This window comes from Archocentrus centrarchus, chromosome 16 (assembly GCF_007364275.1).
Source record: "Archocentrus centrarchus isolate MPI-CPG fArcCen1 chromosome 16, fArcCen1, whole genome shotgun sequence".
NCBI lineage: Eukaryota > Metazoa > Chordata > Actinopteri > Cichliformes > Cichlidae > Archocentrus > Archocentrus centrarchus.
In genome coordinates this window covers 4,806,372-4,825,490 of record NC_044361.1, presented here as the reverse complement: position 1 = coordinate 4,825,490, position 19,119 = coordinate 4,806,372, and the positions used below count along the sequence as shown (strand labels likewise).

Below are 19,119 nucleotides of genomic sequence, written 5' to 3'. Positions count from 1 at the left end.
GGGAAAGAAAAGGGGGGAGGCGACACTGAGGTAAAACACAGGATCCAAAGAGGTCATGTTAAAAAGTTTTATTTCAACAACTGTCTGAATCTTGTTTGTTTATTCTCTGTTCGAAATCCCAAAAAAGTACAAAAAAAAAACAAGTACATCAAAGGATTAGAAATCACATCAATGAAAACCAAGACACATTGTGTTGCTTCTTTGAAATCAATCCAAGCATTTTTTCTCCAATATGTATACATACTCACTGGATTAGTCAGACAAACATCAAAACCTCTCAGTAGCTTTATCGTAACTTTGTTTTTTTTTTTACAATGACGTTTTACGTACGTTTTAAACTTCTGTATGATTTCTTTCTTTTTACAAAATACACCAATGCAGGCAGGGGAGAGTGTGTGTGTGTGTATACATATAAGCGTGGCTTTGTCATCATCTTTTCACACTGTGTGTGTGTGTGCACGTGTGTGTGTGTGTGTGTGTGTGTGTGTGTGTGTGTGTGTGTGTGTGTGTGTGTGTGTGTGTGTGTGTGTGTGTGTGTGCAGGTAAGAAAGATAAGGGACAGCAGAGTGACAGCAACAAGGGGGCAGGGCTGCGAAACAGGGGTGTGGCTGGATGTAAGGGGGTGTTGCAGGGCGGCGGCATGGTGCGGCTGGCGGGGTGGGGTGGGGTTACTTTCACCTGGGGCAGTGACGGCGGCGATGGTCGTGTATGCTTTTGTGCGGCGACTGGAGGCCGCTTTGTGGCAGTGTTGCCGTGTCAGAAACGGGTACAGACTGTGTTGGTTGGCTGGTATACTGGCTGGCAGGCTGGTTGATTGATTGGTTGGTTGACCACTTAGGTGCACACGGCAGTGGATGGACAGCGAGCGGGGAGGGGTTTGTGGGCACCCATTGCCGGCGCACCTTGTCGTTTTTCGGTGTTGCACTGATGGGTTGCTGGGGTTGTTTTGTTTCACATCATGTTGTTCTGCAGTGAGTTTACCTCCGAGGAGTTCTCCTCGCCCAGGACCTTGTGGTTCTCATGTTTGGGGGTCAGAGAGTTGTGGATGTTGAGGGAGTCATCCTCCTTGGGCGGGGCCTTCACCGGGTCCTCCAGCTTGTTCTGGGAATTAGGATCATCCTACCCGAGAAGGGGCGGAGGAGGAGGGGTGGGGGAATAAAGTACAGTTAGAATCAAAGAAGTAACTATCAGTATCATTTGTAGTTCCAACTTTGAAACCCTGCTTATTGGTGGAAAACTGCTTTTGAATTCATTTATACTTTTGTCTGCAAACCACCAGACGTGGATTTCCTCTACCGTGAGATTCTTGAGCAAACAAATGACCCTCCCACATTAAGTGATTCTGCAATTTACAATTTGTCCCCCAATTCCAACATTCACTGTCAGTTTAGGAAGTATGTTGTGCATTATGTTCCAGGGTCAGGAGAAGATGTGGAGGTTGGAGTGGTGAATGGATATATGATCACATCCAGTCACCGTCCCGCATTTAACATTATTAAAACCCCAATTTTTCATAATCACGACCAAGCATTTCAGCCTTTCAGTCAAACTCTAATTTTACCCTGAAAATAGTTTATTTTCCATAACCATTCATTTGTGATCTAAACCTAATCATTTATTTTACAGAAGCATCCAACACTGACATTCCTATTCTACTGACAAGAAAACTAAAATGAGCTTTGGCTCAACACACTTTTGAAGAATTTTAATTTGCCTTTAATTTCATGCATGGAAACAGATTTTCATGTTCTACCTTCATGCTTTAAAGGATCAGGTAATGTGTATTACCTTCAGTGATTATCAAGTTTTAGCTGCTCAGCTGCAAATATTCCCTTTTTTTGGCTAATTTCTTTTAAATTTGGATGAACTGATTTCCAGTCATTTACATAGATTATTAAAATGATAAACAGAAGATTGATTGAGTAATCCATGGCAGTTAAGATAATGGTTGATTTTTTTGTTTTGGCTGCACTTAATTTCCTGTTAACTGACATTTAGCAGTGCAGACGTGCAAGACATTCGAACATGACACAAAAAAGTGTGAAAAGTTAAATACTGATATACTCAAACCAGCAAAATGCCTATGAAAATGCATTATGTAATTAAAGTTCTCACAAGTTTAGAAGACCAAATGCCCTTACATGCTTGTAGAGCATGGGAAGCTCTACAAGCATGTGTGAACTGGTCATTCTGCCCATTTATTAATTTGTCTTTCATTTCTCACCCTGAAACAGGGTCTTACAGCTAAATGTTAGAGTTATCCATAAGAGTGTTTGAAATTATGTTTTGTCTGTACTTAATTCTTACATCTTAACAGACATTTAGGATGACCTAGGAAGCACATATGTAAGTGGGAATGGTGAAATAATGATGGCTGAATTCTCTTTACCTGCTACAGCTTACTGGAAACTTAAATAAAGCAAGCTTTATATTTTTTTATCCTAATGTAACAAAAATAAGCTTTGCTGTGACGGGTATGTCAAACATGTGAATGTCCCTCTGCGATCAACAAAGTTATTCTCATTCTTATTCTTATACATTCAAGCAAGTTTAGAGACTGGTCACATGGGCCAGTAGGTGACCCCCTGTCAATCTCTGGTTACTAGTTAAAAATGTGGACTACCTGAATGTTTAGTAAAAGGTTGGTGGAAGTTGCTGTGAAAGCAGTTGCTAAAGTTCCAGTTATGCAGGCCTTAAAGACTGGTCCGTGACCCCCTGGGAACCACAGGTTGCTATCAAAAAACGTGCATTCCCTGTCTGGTTGGCAAGTTGCTGGGAGTCACCGGGTGAAATTGGTTGCAGAGAGCTTTACAGTGCTGCACCAAAAACCTCCTTGCTTTGGTTGCCAGTAGATTGCCGCAGTTATCCTTAGTTTGAATGTAACTTGCTGACTTGTCTGCAAACACTCACCAACCCTTCACAGAGCAGTAGCAAAACTTGAAAAAGTGCAATACAAACCGTAAACAGAGAACATTTGCCTTCAACGTAAAAGTTGTTTTTCCTGCTGCAACTAGCATGTTTCAAACGCTGCAACACATCAAAGCAATTGCGAGGGGGTTTTTGCAGTAGAATACTGCGACTGATTTCACCAAGCAACAGAGCAATCTCCAGCAACCATTTGCCAACTGGGGAACACACAGCAACCTCTGGTTGCCAGGGGTTGCCAGGCCTCAGTCGCACTGGCTGTTCTCAAGGTTTGTGTGACTGAGGACTTAAAGGGTCAGCTAGAGTTTAAAATTGTAATAATATGAATGGAAACCAGAAGGAATCCACAATGCATGGTGACTCTTCACTTTATTCCCTACAATTTTGCATTCATATAGAGAATATTTATAGCATTTAGTATACAACTTAGTATACATTTAGTAACTGTTTATAAAACACTTGAATGTTATCATAACATCAGCATGTAATGAAGGTTTATAATATGCAGTATTTGTGAACATCAGAATGTCAGAATCAAATATTCAGGAAAAATGCAGGTATTGTAATCAAATCTAATTTTAGTAGCGGCCATTTCAGTGGTTTAAAGGCTCCGCTGTTTGAAATTTATCATGCTTGGCTGCTATGTTGTGTTTGGTTGAGGAGACACTGAGGTGAGCTGCATGAGCAACACCACCCACCCACCCTTCTTACCCCTTCAGGCAACCCAGGAAGCACATGCACATCCACATGCAAGACCCTTATAATACACCCCATGGACAGTAATGACTGCTCATGCAGCGCACCCTGCCTCCTCCTGCGTCACCTCCACCATCCATTTAGTGTCCCAAAACAAAAGAAAATGAACAAAAATAAACTGTCCACCCTTCTTGATTATCTGTGGGTACCACCATCATACACACCCAAGCAGTCGCTGGAGGAAAAATGTTGTGTTTTAGAGGTTTCACTTTAATTAATCTGAATTTAATTAGGGTCAGAGGGGAAAAATTGATTGCAGAGTCCGTTTTAGCTCTGTTTTCCAGCCTCTTATCCCCATTAATTTTGCATGGCATCATCGACCCTGCTGCACTGAGGCATCCTGGGGCGTCAGCCTGAGCCTCGCTGTCACACTCACAACCACATGGGCACACCCGTACAGGCAACAGCAGAGTATGTTGAGTTAGACACATTCATTCTCACACGTGCGCACATACACAAACGCATCAAATTCCACAGACCCTGAGGCCTGTGCCATTCACAAACACCCCATAATTGAATGTTTGCGTTTGAATTCAATGGCACTTTTAGAAAGGAAGAGCAGTGAGAGCATTTACCCGCTGGCTGTTGGCCTAGATAGTAACTTCAGGCAGGACGTGTGGATATGTCACTTCCATGGTTACGGGATAGGGGCCCTCTTTCCTCCCGTCAGCGTGAAACTGTAAAATGTTTGTGTTTGTTGGATTTCATTGTTTTAGTGCATGAGTGGAGGGGGTGAGGGCATTGAGTGGGCAGCAGTCACAGAGTCATCAGGACTTTTGAGTGGGTTTCATTTTGGGGGAGTGGGAACAGAGAAAAACAGGGCTTTGATGATGATGATGATGATGATGGAGGCACATGGACAGGTCCTGACGTCCTTCTGTCACTTATTGGATTGTGATTTAGTTTAAAGGTCCTGTACAATACATCAAAGCATTGGGAAATAACCTAATATTGCTCTTAAGATGCATATACACTGTAACAAAAATTTGATTAAAATTAGAGCAGTCCCTGTGATGTATTTTGCTGTTGATTTTACTTTTTTTGTAGCCACACAAATTTAAATAACTGTGACCTGCCATTATATTAGATGGTGACTTCCCTGCAACCCTCAAAATGAATTTAACTTATTCTCACCGTAATGAATTGTCATGATTGTTTTAATTGGCCTTGATCCCCTGTTGGTGGGTTTGTTGGGTTTCCGTTTTGTTCTTGTGTTTCTAGTTTCTCTGTGTTCCCTTGTCTCTGTCATAATGCTTAGCGTTAGTTTTCATATTCCCTTTTTTTGATCTTGTTTAACTTTTGTTCCTTTCCCTTTTCCTCCTTTTGTTCTCCACAGAACCATCCAGGGTGTACTCTCAGTGGCAGGAGAACAATATGAGAACAGCACCCCCACCAAGGCTGGAGATGGAGCAATACTGGAAAAGCACACATAACACTTGAGACTGTAAGACTAGACTGACAAACCTGTGCACCACCTGGATTGATTACAAGAAAGCCTATGACTCGATGCCTCATACATGGATCCTGGAATACCTAGAACTATACAAGATCAACAGGACCCTAAGAGCCTTCATCAAGAACTCAGTGGGGATGTGGAGAACAACACTAGAGGCCAACTTCAAGCCAGTTGCACAAGGCACCATCAAGTGCAGGATTTGCAGGAGATGCTCTGTCCCCACTGCTGTTCTGAATAGGTCTGAACCCCCTCAGCCAGATCATCAACAAGACTGGCGAAAGATACTAACTACGGAATGAAGCAAACGTCAGCCACCTCCTCTACATGGATGACATCAAGCTGTATGCCAGGAGGGAATGAGGTATCGATTCACTGATCCACACCACCAGGATCTACAGCAATGACACTGGAATGTCATTCGGACTGGAGAAGTGTAGTCAGATGGTAACAAAGAGAGGGAAGGTAGTCAGAACTGAGGGGATTGCACTACCAGAAGGCAACATTGCAGACACTGAAGACAGCTAAAAGTACCCTGGGATCCCACGGGCAAATGGGAACCATGAAGAGGCCGCTAGGAAAGCTGCAACCACCAAGTACCTGCAGAGGGTAAGGCAAGTCCTGAAGAGTCAGCTGAATGTGAAGAACAAGATCTGGACAATCAACACCTATGCTCTTCCAGTTGTCAGATACCCTGCTGGGATAACAAGCTGGCCAAAGGAGGAGAGGGAATAGATAGAAGCCAAGACAAGAAAACTCCTTACCATGCATGGAGGGTTTCACTCCAAAACCAGCACCCTGAGACTGTACGGTAAGTGAAAGGAAGGAGGCTGAGGACTAGTGAGTGTCAGAACCACTGTCCTTGATGAAACAACAAAGATCCATGAGTACATCAGAAAGATAACCACAAAGGATCAGGTGCTTAGTGAGTACCTCAGGCAGCAGAAAACTGAGAAAGAAGAGAAGAAAGAACAGGAACCATCATGGAAGGAACGGCCTCTGCATGGCATGTACCACCAGGAGGATAGAAGAAGTGGCCGATATAGAAGAATCCTACCAATGGCTGGACAAAGCTGGGCTGAATACAGCACAGAGGCACTAATCATGGCAGCACAAGAACAAGCTCTGAGCACAAGATTGATAGAGGCTGGGGTCTACCACACAAGGCAAGACCCCAGGTGCAGGCTGTGCAGAGATGCTCCTGAGACAATCCAGCACATAACAGCAGGGTGCAATATGCTAGCAGACAGGGTGTACATGTAATGCCATAACTAAGTGGCTGGCATAGTATACAGGAACATCTGTGCCAAGTATGACCTTGAAGTCCCGAGGTCAAAATGGGATACGCCCCCAAGGGCGACCGAGTTAAGAGCCTGACAAACTAATGATGGCTAACCAACTGGATATAGTAGTGGTGGACAAGAAGAGGAAGAAAGCCGTAGTGATAGACGTTGCAATACCAAGTGACGGGAACATCAAGAAGAAAGAAGCTCGATAAATACCAAGGGCTCAGAGAAGAGCTAGAGAGGATGTGGAAGGTGAAGATAACAGTGGTTCCCATATATATAGATATATATATATATAATTATTCATAACCAATAAAGGCCCATTTTGGTTCAGTGTGCCTCCAGGTCCTGCATTTGGTTTCTCTCTCCACCACTACCTAAACTGACATAAATACTCTTTGACAAAATGATAAATGCTAAGCCTCACCACACTCCATGACCTTTCTCAGCAGCTTATAGCCTTCTAAATGACTAAATTCATGAATGTTCATTTAATAAACACAGAAGCTTCGAGTTAAATAAAAGAGTAAATATGTTTTGGATTTGTCAGGGACCTTAATTTAAGGATTTAGTATTTTAGCTACAAATCATTTTGATGGCGGTGTATTTATGTATCAGTCTATCCTTCAGCTCATTCCCTGCAGCTGGTTAACAATGTTTGAGGGTCGATGCACCTTTGTGTGTTTTAGCATTAGCATTATGCTTGAACACACATTATATTAAAATATTTGTACTGGAATAGGTGTGTGCCTGTTTATATTTGCCTGCTTGTATTAAAAGACCTGCCACCACGCATGTGTATACATACTTGTTTGAGCTTAACTGACTGATGTTTGCCTCTGAGTTGGTACATGTCTATATAAGGACTGTGTAGAGTCCGGGGGGGGTGGGGGGATGAGGCAGGCAGTCGGGACACTGCACAAGGTTTCTTTTTAAAGGGCTTGTGGCTGCGTGACTATTGAAGAAAGGAGTAGCATCAGCGCTGCATCTTGACTTGGATCTGGATATGTAGTTTTTCAGTTTTTGTCTGTGTGTATTTTATCATATTTTAAAGGCTTATCTTAAAGTGTGTGAATTCCCTTATCAAAATAAGTCACTCAGCAAGTTCTCACCAAACAATAACTATTAGTACAATTAATAATAAGTGAACAATAACCTTGTGCTTTATTGCTCAGAATGGATAAAAAAAGTTAAATATGCTCACACACCTTTGCATCAATGTAGCAAAGTAAGGAGAGAAGATTATATGGAAACATTTTAAACAATTTTTTTTTCTTTCTACTTTATCTCTGAAAGTCTTCTTGAATTTAAAGTTTAACGTCATATTTTCATATCAACTTTGCATTTTTTCTTTTCTTTTCTTTGTAGCTATAGAGATGCGTGATTTCTCCAGAACTCCAGACAGACCTGACCTATAGAGAAGGTGATATTTATCACACTCAGCACAAAGATTCATATGAATTAATGCTATGAATTTAAGATTTTAGTAGTTTTTTAAATGTACATTTACACAGCAAACCTGCACCCTTTGTGCTTCAGGTTAATTCTGTTATGATAAGGCCGTCTGAGAGCCAATTCAGTCGATGGAAATGAAATCCTTTTAGAAATTACAGCCAGTTCTGCCTGGTCAACTCATTTTCCGTGCGGAATTTATTTAGTATTGACAGAAAACAATTTCATTTCGGGGTTTGCTGCAGAGGAAACTCTGGCTGGACTCTGCTGAATTGCTGTGAAGGGAAGATTGAGGACAAGTGGGTTCAATCTACCACAGTGAATGAAACACAAAGTGTTCTATTTGTGTTATTGTGCAGAAATGGCACTGTGTGTGTGTGTGTGGGGGGGGGGGGGGGGGGGGGGGGGGGGGGGGGGGGGGGTCTCTGTAGATTCTTCCTTTTCTGAAGGGTATTTCTTTCTTCCATTAAAACCTTAGTATGTACGTCTGTGTGTTATGGAGGTGATACATCAGCTGTCCAGACATGTGACTAAGACCTCACGAGGGCAGGAACTTCTTGTGGCAGAAGGATGGTGTTTTTATGTCTGTTCACGATTGGTTTGGATTTCACATCGTTCTTATGACTACATCTCTGCAGGAGCTCAACTGTATTCTACCCATGTTCTTCTGGGTGTTGGATGCATTGCAAACACAAACTTGATAACATCCAGTTTTAGAATTTAGGGAGGGACAGTTTTGTGGTAACTGATCTTGTATAACTGAGTTATTTGATTTACTTTTTTTTTTTCCTCAACAGCAAAGTGCTTTACTAGTTTCCATAGATTTTTAATTTAATTCTAATTTTCAGGACTCCCTCTTCTTTCACGAGGTGAGAAACAGACCAAGGGAAAGTTTGCTATTCTAGAAAACTCTGGGTAAACCATGAGCTCCAGGAATCAGCTAAAGGTAAATAATTAAAAAGGTTGCAGCTGCAATCAAATGCTGTTAAGACTTTGGTTGTTTGTATTTGTAGATAAAGTAGAATAACTTAAATGATTTAAATGGCTAAGTGTTACAAAAATGCTTATAAAGGGTTACTGCACTAATTTAATATTTCACTTCTATAACATTGCATGGAACAAGCCCACCCCTTTGGAAATAAGGAAGCAGCCAAAACCTGCTACCGACATAAGTCAAATTTAAATGCCCTTTTTTTTGGTCCTTGGAAGAAAGCTTCAGTTTAATGCTACCAAATAATGTTTTGCTTATTCTAACAAGCAAACTTTTGGCTAACACTTACTAAACCTAAAGTAAAGCCTGTGAAGGCCAGACAAATAAGGTGATTCTATAAAGCCAGCCTATTTATCCTTATGAATATTAAATGGAGCTCAGAGTTTACCAAATGTAAATTTGTCAGGTAAACAATAAATATTGGATGCCTTCTCTAATTTTAGTTGTGAGTCTATTTGGTTCGAACATGCCATGTTTTCCTGGCTGTATTATCTATGTTTGGGTTTTATTGATTCTGTGGGTGGGATACGGCTTGGATCGGTTTGCAGAGAGTTGAAAAGGGTGATTGACAGGGCCACAGTAACAATGAGAGAGCTGTTTGGGAAGGTGGAAGAGAGGGTCGGGACTATCTAACATTTGGGATTTGATCTTACCTCGCAGTCGGACTCCTCTTTGGTCTTACACTCCCAGGTGTATCTGCTCATGGTTTTCTGAGGGGAGGGGGATGGGGCAAAGGGTTATACTCCTCAAAAACCATACAAGGCATCCTCAGAAAGACAGATAAGGACAGACGGAAGAAGAGTGAGAGGCACAACAGATCAGAGGTGATACAGAGAGATTAAGTGGCAAGAGAGACGGAGGCAGACAGGAAGAGATAGAGACAGATAAAATAGAGAGAGAGAGTGAGGTGGAGCACTGGAGACAGAGACCAGTAGTAGGAGTAACTAGACTTCCTCTCAGATGTCAGCTGATATTCCCAGCTGGCTACAGATGCTGACTCTGCTCAGAAACAGACTCTCTGGTGCTGCCTGGCTGTAACTCTGTATCACCAGAGTGCACATACTGGATATTTCTGTTCAGGTCTCTGCCTTCATAGCACAGACGCCGCACTGTTAGTTTGGAAGGGAACTGAGGGTATTTGCTTTATTAGAGGATTATTTGGGGTTTATTTGGGGAAAAGTGGTGAGTTGGTGTTGGTTTTTGGTTTGGGTAAATTCATATGCAAAGGTCAATTTTTTATGTGGTTGGAAAACTTGTCGAAACGTTAATCTGGGTTGAATAGTAGTTGGAAACGATTATGTTGCTGCGAGCACAAGATAATGCTAGAAAAAGCAATTGGTCACACAAGTATGATAATAATCACTTGCATTATTTTTCATATTAATCAGCTTGGATCCTGTTAAATTTATAATTCTGCATGCAGTATCCAAAATTTGATCCAAAAACTTTATTAATACATGTCACGCTCTCACTAGTAAGAGAACACATAAAGAGTATTTCAACCTTGTGTTTCACTAACCGCAACCTGAAAAAGAGACAAAGACACAGGTAGAGAAATTAATATTGTAATTTTTTCTGAAATGCTCATTGAAAATATTGGAAGCCTATAAATTATGAATACACCTGCCGGCTAAACTGTGAATCCTGCTGTCTGGACATTGCTTTTTGCTTAAAAAAAAAAAATCTTATCCTCTTCAGCAAATACTGTTGGAAAATATTTGCACAGCAGTCAAACAGGCATTTTTAAATGTTCCATGTTTACTAGTCTGTGGTTTCTTTCACTGTTCATTTTCACCAGCTAACTATAAGTCAGTGAAATGCTGCAGCACTGCATTAGAGCAGATAATAGTCAGAAATTTGGTGACACATTGATCACAGCTAAATAGCACTACTAGTAGTCAAAAAGATCTCACAGGGCAGCTTTAACTGTGTTTACAAATACTATTCAGCCCAACAAGTGGGAGGGGATTGGTGGGGTTTGATTGGCTGTCCTGAGTTAAGAAGTAGAATAAATCAGAGATGATGTTAGAAAATGATGGCGGATTTTTTTTTTTTTTTTACTACTGTTTTGAGATTGAAGATGTTTCAGGTTATAAAAATGGTGTTTAGTTACGGTTACAATGAATGGCTGTGACAGTTTTCCCTCCAAAGAAAGTGAGTCTGCACTGCTGCACAAAAGAAATAAAAAATCAAGGTTAAAAAAACAAAACAAAAAAAATAATCCCCGGCATACTGTAGCTCAGACAACTGGCAAAACTACGGAGTTGTTAGAGGGTGGTACCACATTTTCAAGACTTGAACTCTGAAAACAAAACAAACTCTATCTCAGTTGTAGCACTACCGCTACCCATGCTGCTACAACCTTAGAGTTAGCGCTACCAGCTACCCATGCTTCAGTTAGTGAGGCACCTGTCAGCTCTCTGCTGCACCCCTCAGGCAGCAGCGAGACGTTGCATCTCAGATGTTTATCCTGATAATCCCAACCATTTCCCGCAAATATCCCCGAAAACCTGCTTAGCTTACCTGTTTCTCAGAATCCTTTCCCCACCCCCCTCCCAGAACAAACCCTCCCGCTTCCCGCCCACTTTCAGGATAAACAAATCAAGCAGTCATTCTGTTAAAAGTACAGATTTCTTAGTAGAAAGCAAAGCAAAGCTGCAGTGGCTGATACGGCCACTGGGTGGCGCATATTAGCGACAGAGCAGGCATGCCATGACATCCTGATGCAAGAGGTGATCAGAGAGACAGCAGGTTGGGAAGAGATGGGATAGAGAGAGGTCACAGTGGGATTTTTTCCTTATAATAATCAGGGTGGTGGCTCAGTTTGCAGCTGCATTGTGAGGACAGTCCATAAACATTCAGTCTGCGTAGTTCCAGGGAGAAATTAACCTCTGATTCACCCACACAGCTGATTGATGCTTTGTTTGGTTTTTGTCAGCAACACAAATCAGTGTTTCCTGGACACTCGTCAGTCAAAATAACAAATTATGGGTTGAGCCCCGTTATTTCCAGCCATGCTCGCTATTCCAAGTTTTTATTGTACTTGAACTGTGCTACGCTGGAAAACAGGATCAGTAAGTGCTACACCAAGAAACAAAATCAATAAACAAATAAAGCTTCTACAGCAGCTGTGTTGCCATGGTAACAGGCTGCAAGGGTTCAGTTACCCCTCGGATATTTATTCCCGTGATTCATTACAGTCTGTAAACTAACAGCAGACTTTTAATGTCACATATTTGCAGCTTACAATTTCTCAGTGATTTTGAGAACATACGGCGCCTTGCTGCTGGTTAATGAGAGGCTTGTTTCACATTGCAAACACATGTTGTGTTTTTTGCACTTATATGCAGGTCGGGACACGTCTTCATTCTCATGGGTACTTTAACTATACAGAACCTCGTGTTCCTGCGTGGTTCAGCTCCATAATTAGAAATCATGTATAATTTACATTTTTGCTGACACATTTTAAATGCAAGCATTTAGAGACTGAATGCATTTTTCTTCGATTCCCATCATTTAAATTTATAGAGGGGATGAAGTGGAGGTTCTCATCTTGTTAGTTTCTAATAACGTAAAGTGAAGTTGTGTATTGCCTACAAAACCCTTGTCACAACTTTTATGAAAACAAGATTATAACAAGCTATTACAAAAAAACAAGTAAATGCTGTTGGTAACAGTGTAGCTGTGCGGTAAAGTATGGGTTGTTTGCTTACAAGTTCATGATTTTGTGATCAATGGGTTAAAGAGTTCTTAGATTAATTTAATAAAAAAAAAGCATGACTGTGAGAGCACAAACTGTGAGAGACCATGGATGTCCATTCACTATTCTCGGATTTAGATTTCTTGCACTGTTTTAGAAAACTCACACCACTCTTCATTGCACTATGACCACTTCCATCCCCCTCCTTTAGCATTTCACACCTTGGAGTATTGGTGAATACTCATGCCCATGCATTTGGAGGAGAGTCAAGGGCCCGGGCAGGATTTGGGGGAGATGCAGAAAAAGGGGTGAGAGATAGAGGCGAGAACCACGTTACCTGACAGATAATGTTATCATAGTAAGCCAATGCACGGGCATGAGGGACGTTAGGAGGGGTGTCGCACAGTTTCCTTACATTTGGGTGGGAGCCCTCAGCGATGGTGGACAGCGAGAAATTATCATTGTGCTGCTCCGATGAAGGCCGGTACTTACTGCTGGGCGTCAGAGGATGGAGGATGATGAGGGGGAGGATGGGGTGGAGAGGATGATGAGAAAAAAGAAGGAAACGATTAGAGGGAGAAAGAAGGTGTGAAAAGATGTGATTATTGGTGGAAAAGAAAGTTGGAAAACAGATGATCAAACAGGGAAAATTTGAGAGGATGGGGAAAGAAAGAATGAGAACAAAGAGAGTAATAGTGGGAAATTTGGAGAGCCAGATGATGGAAATAAGGTTTGGAAATGTAGGTTGGCAATTTGAGGATCCAGGAAGTAGAAAAGGAAGATGCAAGAAATGATAAGAAAAAACACGATAAAGAAGAAAAAGAAGAAGAGAAATGGAGAGATGGTAAAACAAAATGGGATCAAAGGGAAAAACAGAGGAGCATGAGCAGAGAAAAAAGGAAGGAAAACGACAAATTTAGGGAAAGATTACATTGTTGAAGAAAAAGACAGGAGGGGAGAGAAAAAGCAAGAGAGCAGCATTAGTTAGCAAGATTATGATTTCTGCTTGTCAGAATAAATCAGTGACACAAACATTTTATCTGTGATGCAACGAATTGAGAACAAAATGTTACCTGGTTCAGTCAACAGGCTTCAGCTCGACTCACATTTGACTAATGATTATTTAAAACAGGGAAAAATCCAGACAAATGACAAAAACATACGTTTTGCATTGATTTTTTTCAACTCAGCTGACACGACTGATGAAGACCAATGAAACTAGCCCAGCTATGTTAATGCCACCTAAAAACTAAGAAAACAAAAACATGCACCTCTCAAATTAATTATCCACTCGGCCAAAGTATGATGTCAAGTCTTGGACTGTGAAAATGTCAGGGGAGGTTGTAGCATCGTTGGAAACACTGCAACATTAAACCAGCTGTTTTCAATCAGCGGTTTTCAAAAAGCAATTAGCAACAAGAGCGATGATGTAACAATTTGTTTTAATCAGAAATTATTTGTTGCTAATGGGGCAAAATTCCCTGGAACACGGCGTTCAATGCGGGGAAAAAAAAAATCATATTAGCAGATATATATTTGCTAATTTCAGCAAAAGGGATGTGAAATCTGCACCAGTTGACACTAAAAATGTAAAACTAACATGGAAATACATCCAAAAATTCTGCTCTGATGTTAGAATTTTTATTTTGTTTTATTAGAGTTTTTCCTTTACTTTCAACTCCCTTTGATATGATGTCAGTATTTAACAAATACATGGAACGAGCTTTTCAAATCATAATCAAGGAATCAAATCCTGCTTTTTCATACTTTTCAGCAGACATTGAATGCATTTATACTCAGAAATGGCCTCTCTTATTACTTTCTCCCATTCCTGTGTTGCATTCTAACATGCCTACCTGAAAAAACAGAATAGGGGACAGTTGTTGTCATTGTTACAGTAAAAAGCACTTAACTACTTTTGGCTGCTCCGTTATTCACACGGGGTCGCCACAGCAGGTAGCTCCACATGTTTCATTTGGCAGATTTTTTTTTTTTTTTTTTTTTTTTACACCCAATGGCCTTCCTGATGCAACCCCAAAGGGATCTCTCTCCTCCCGGGGAATCTTTCGCTTCTTCAGCAAACCACTGGGGTATAGATTTTGAAGGGGGGGGAGGTGGGGGGGGGGGGGGTGCATTTTGTGTTTTAAAGAGTAACCAGCTTTCTATGAAAGGAAGTATTTGAAGATTCTTGCATTTCATGCTGCAAAGAATTAAATGTTTTACATTTTACACTATAAAGGAACATCTTTTTACTACATGTTATGCTACTGAAGCCACGTGCAGTATGATTTAAACTCTGGCGCTCTGTCTCCTGAATTGTGGTGTGCTCCTCTGAAACAGACACAAATAAACTGAAACTTTTCTTTCATCTGAGGAGGGAGGCAGCAAAAATGAGGAATTTCCTTCCCTTTTTCTTCCACTTCAACTTCTTATCTCAAAGAGATCTGAGTCTCAGAGGTCAAATCAGACAATTGCTGAGTTTCACAGATTTGTGTCTTCTCAGCTGTCATTTGTCCCTCGCACATATTAACCTTTACTCTGAGCGTCTTATCATTACGCACCCACCATCGTATCTATAGTTAGATGGGCTGTGATCTACTTACCGCACAAAAACTGACTGCTTCTCTGATCTGCATTCCTGAGCTTTCACATTTGTATTTGATGAACCGGAGCAGGAATATCAAAAACAAGATAATGACAAGAGACAGGCAGACGCAGGAAAGTGGATCACCAGCTTTGGACGTCTCACGTCGCTCTCCTACTACGCTGAATATAAAAAGGAAATGTAACTTTATACTCGATACACAGATTTTTTGTGCAGATTCACACATTAAAAAGGTTGCGACAGGCCATACAGCAGCTGTAGGAACCATGACTTTTTTCTACCCGCCTCAATCTTTACTTAATATTTCTTTCATAATAATAATAATAGGGCCTGTATTATCCTACATGTTAAATAAGCCAAATAGCTTAATTGAATTCTGTATATTAATAAATCACGTTAAATTCCTCCTAATGATCTCTCCTTATTGAACATGCATTTGGCTTGGTTCTGGATGTGCACTGTAAAAATTGCACGAGTTATCAGGTTGTGATTGTTTCAGTCACATTTGTGGTCTTGTTTTTTCATGATACACCAGAAAGTGAGGAGCCATGTATGAAACGTGGGCTGACAGCTTACTGTCACTAGTGCGGAGGCATTTTTCCTGCAGTCGGTTGAGTTTAAAGATTCAGTGTTAAAGGTCTGCTCTGACAGGTAACACCTTCAATTTGAAAATGCTATGAAACGGTTTAAAATGCCTCGTAGCATTCCATCAGTCTCTTCCTCCTCCCTCTCTTTCCTGCTCCATGTTTGACCAGGATGTTGGGTCTGATCTCAACTGCGGCAGAGAGACACTGCAATTACCCACAGCAGATGGGGGAGTGTGGGAGTCTCATGCATTCATGAGCCTTGCGAGAAGCGCGCGCACACACTCTCTCCTCTGGATGTGTCATGTTGAGACTTCTTTCTCTGCAACCAGCCTCTTTCATTCCTCTTTCTCTTTCCCTCGCTACTCTCCCGCAACAGTTTCTCCATCACCCTCCCTCTGCCCGTTTCATCCTGCCCTCCTTTTACTCCTTTAAAATGCCGCCCTTCACCTCCTTTTCTTCTTTCTGCTTTCTTGCTTCTTTCTTCTTTCTTGCTCCTCTTCAATTTCTTTTGCCGACCACTTGATGAGGCTCTGTTGTCTCTTTCATGCTGCACTCCAACGCTCACACCCCTCAGGTCGCACAGCTGTATGTAGGTCAGCCCCGCCTCTGCCTGTTTCTCCCCGCCTCCCTCCCCTCTGCCTGTTCAGACTGCCCTACTTTCAGCTGGATCCAGAGTACCACTGACATCACCCTTTTCCCCCCCTTTTTTTTTTTTTTCAATTTCTGCTAGCTAGCATTACAGCTGCTACTGATTGCACCACTTTTCCTTCTCACCATCATCCTCATCGTTCATAATCTCCTCCACCATGACGAGCCTTCTCAGTGGATAACCTTCTCAGTGGAGCTAAAAATAAACACTCCAGCGTGGGATCTGGCGATGAGGAGTGGGTCCTTGGGTTCACATTTGCATCCGTGATGCTTCTCATCCACGACGGCTCTGTTGCTAGGGAGATTGTCACTAAAACGCCAGGACTGGCAAAGCAATGCCGAAACAACCCCCACCCACTCTTTTTGTATTCAGTCCAGCCCTGCAATCTGTCTGTCACTCTCCGTTTCTCCTGACTGTATGCTCAGTCCAGGCTCTGTGCATTTTTACTAGTGATTGTAGATTTTGGGGGGGTTCTTAAAGGGTCTTGTGGTTACAGAACAAGGTTCCTTATTGACTTAATACATTACCCTAAATGTAACTAACATTTTTCAACCTTTGTGGTGATTCAACAGCAGAAATTCAGTTTGATGAAATCATGATTTCCCTTTTCTTCAGGTTTCCTTTCCAAACATTAAAGTTTGATGGATGAAAAATCTTTCTTTACTTCATAAAGGATGCCAAGTTATATCTAAGAAAATGAATGGATGGCAATGAATTTCTGGACCCATCTTTGAAATTTTAATGCATATTATTAACAAATTTCTGCCTAATTTTGAATCCTAAGCAGGGTTGACAACTTTGCACGAGGCTTTACCTCTTCATAATCCAAAAAAAAAAAAAAAAAAGAAGAAGACAGGAAGTCTTTGGTGGCTCATCTTGTCAAAGGTCATATTGATCAAGGCACAGAATAGAATCTTATTCTCAGATTTTTCTTTACAAGTTAAAAGAATGTTCAAATACTGGCTCTTATTGTAGGAAAATTACATTTCTTCAAGAAGAAAATTTTCTGCTTTGCATCAGGCGATACTTACAGGACATCTTGATGCTGAGGTAGTATTTTCCCTCCTTTTTGATATTGTGCCAGTAAGCAACCAAACAAATGCTGTTAATGTTGATTTATGATTCTGGTGAATTTTTTTTTCTAATATCATTAACATCATACCAGCTTAATGCAGATTACATGGGATTTAGAGCCCTAGGAAGTTCCCATATTAGGGCATTTGTACTTGATACTATGCAACACACCAGCATACACATATACAGTTCTTCAAATATCCTAAATGTCATTAGATATATGCCTGAGTAATCTGTGCTGCCTTAAAGTTTACTTTTATGACACCTATAATGTCTACTTATTTGGCACCGTCATAGAGGTGTTAATTCAAATATATGTATATTAAATATAAAATATTTTTAAAAAATATAAAAGTTGTGAAAAAAAAAGGATCAGGATGGCCAGAAAAAAAAACTAGATTTTCAAAATAAAACCAATAAATTTGTTATAGGAGTTTATCAGTATGCTTTAATGTGTCAGCTTTTCAAAATGTTGATATTAGAATACTGGACAAAATGTGTGGTAGTTTATTGCTTTATTATGTGTTACTGCCTAGCTCCCGGTGCACTTTATTTACATAAATGTAACTACATTATGTAGCCACATAAATTTATCTACAGCCGCAGTGCTAAGTAATTAATTCAGTGACAGACAGAAAAAAAAATGCTAATCGTTCTCCCGGATTTCATGATTTTATGACTATAAACTGTTCGGTGCATCCTCACGTGCTGTGGGAAACTAAACCTGTTATTTTTCCACACTATTTCAAAGCAATTCAAACACGAGGCCGATCAGTTAATTATAAAATATTAGGCTGAAAACATGTTCAAAAGCCTAAACCACGTGAAACCATTCAACCTTCGTGCTGTGCACAGTGTTGGTGGAGCTTCCTGCACATTAAATATGCTTCATGCATCAAAAACACTCTTGATGCTCCCAAACCATAACAAAACCTCTCCTGGTTTTCCTCTCTGCGCTGCGTGCTTCATCTATCTTGTCATCACTTTTTCAGCCGGCTGCTCGCCATCAGCTCTCCCTACTGCCCCTCCCACCTCTTTCTTCCTCCCGCATTCCTTCAGACCGTCCTTGTCTCTGTGCCTTTCCTTTGTTGCCACTTCCTCTTCTCGTCCTGCTATTATACCCATTTTTTTCTTTCTTCTTCTTCACTTTCTTTGTTCTGTTTAGCAATTTTCTGTCTTAGACGCTGGACTCAGAGTAACCCCAACTTTGACTCCATTACCAAGAATCTGATTAACCTGAAAAGGTGCTGATACTTGAAAAAAGGTCGTTCAACATTTAATTCCACTGTTGCTGAAAATTCAGTAGTCAGAAGTGACATATTATTATTATTATTGCTACAATATCATTTTCAGCTACCATCTTTAAGTTGAGAAACTAAGATGCAATTTTTTTTAAAACAATGATATATTACAAATATACAGAGGCATATTTTGTTGTGAAGATTAAGGACTGGATTTAAAAGCTCCATATTTTTATTCTTGGACTCGATAGTGTTGCTTTGCATGATTCACAATTCAAAACAATCCTTATTTGTCTTATACTGGGCCTTTGTGCAGCCACTCTGTATGAAACGAGTGGTTTTAGCTCCATATGAAGCAAAACTTCTTTCTTTGACATCAGGCAGAGCCAAGAGTGGAAAA

At 40.8% G+C, this 19,119-nt stretch overlaps 1 protein-coding gene across 8 annotated transcripts in view; it reads right to left on the bottom strand.

The window, feature by feature from the left end:
* Positions 1 to 311: 311 nt before the first annotated feature.
* The window catches only part of cspg5a (chondroitin sulfate proteoglycan 5a), a 63,427-nt gene continuing 44,619 nt past the window's right edge, over positions 312 to 19,119 (bottom strand). The window contains exons 4-7 of one of the 8 annotated variants that reach the window (XM_030749889.1): positions 12,979 to 13,057; positions 9,517 to 9,573; positions 4,257 to 4,358; positions 981 to 1,119 (exon numbers count right to left, since the gene is read on the bottom strand). In XM_030749889.1, coding sequence (XP_030605749.1) covers positions 4,272 to 4,358; positions 9,517 to 9,573; positions 12,979 to 13,057 — 223 coding nt within the window. In that variant the 3' untranslated portion in view covers positions 981 to 1,119; positions 4,257 to 4,271. Of the gene's footprint in view, positions 1,120 to 4,256; positions 4,359 to 9,516; positions 9,574 to 12,900; positions 13,058 to 19,119 lie in introns of all 8 variants that reach the window. The other 7 variants (XM_030749885.1, XM_030749886.1, XM_030749882.1 and 4 more) reach the window with 7 other exon arrangements.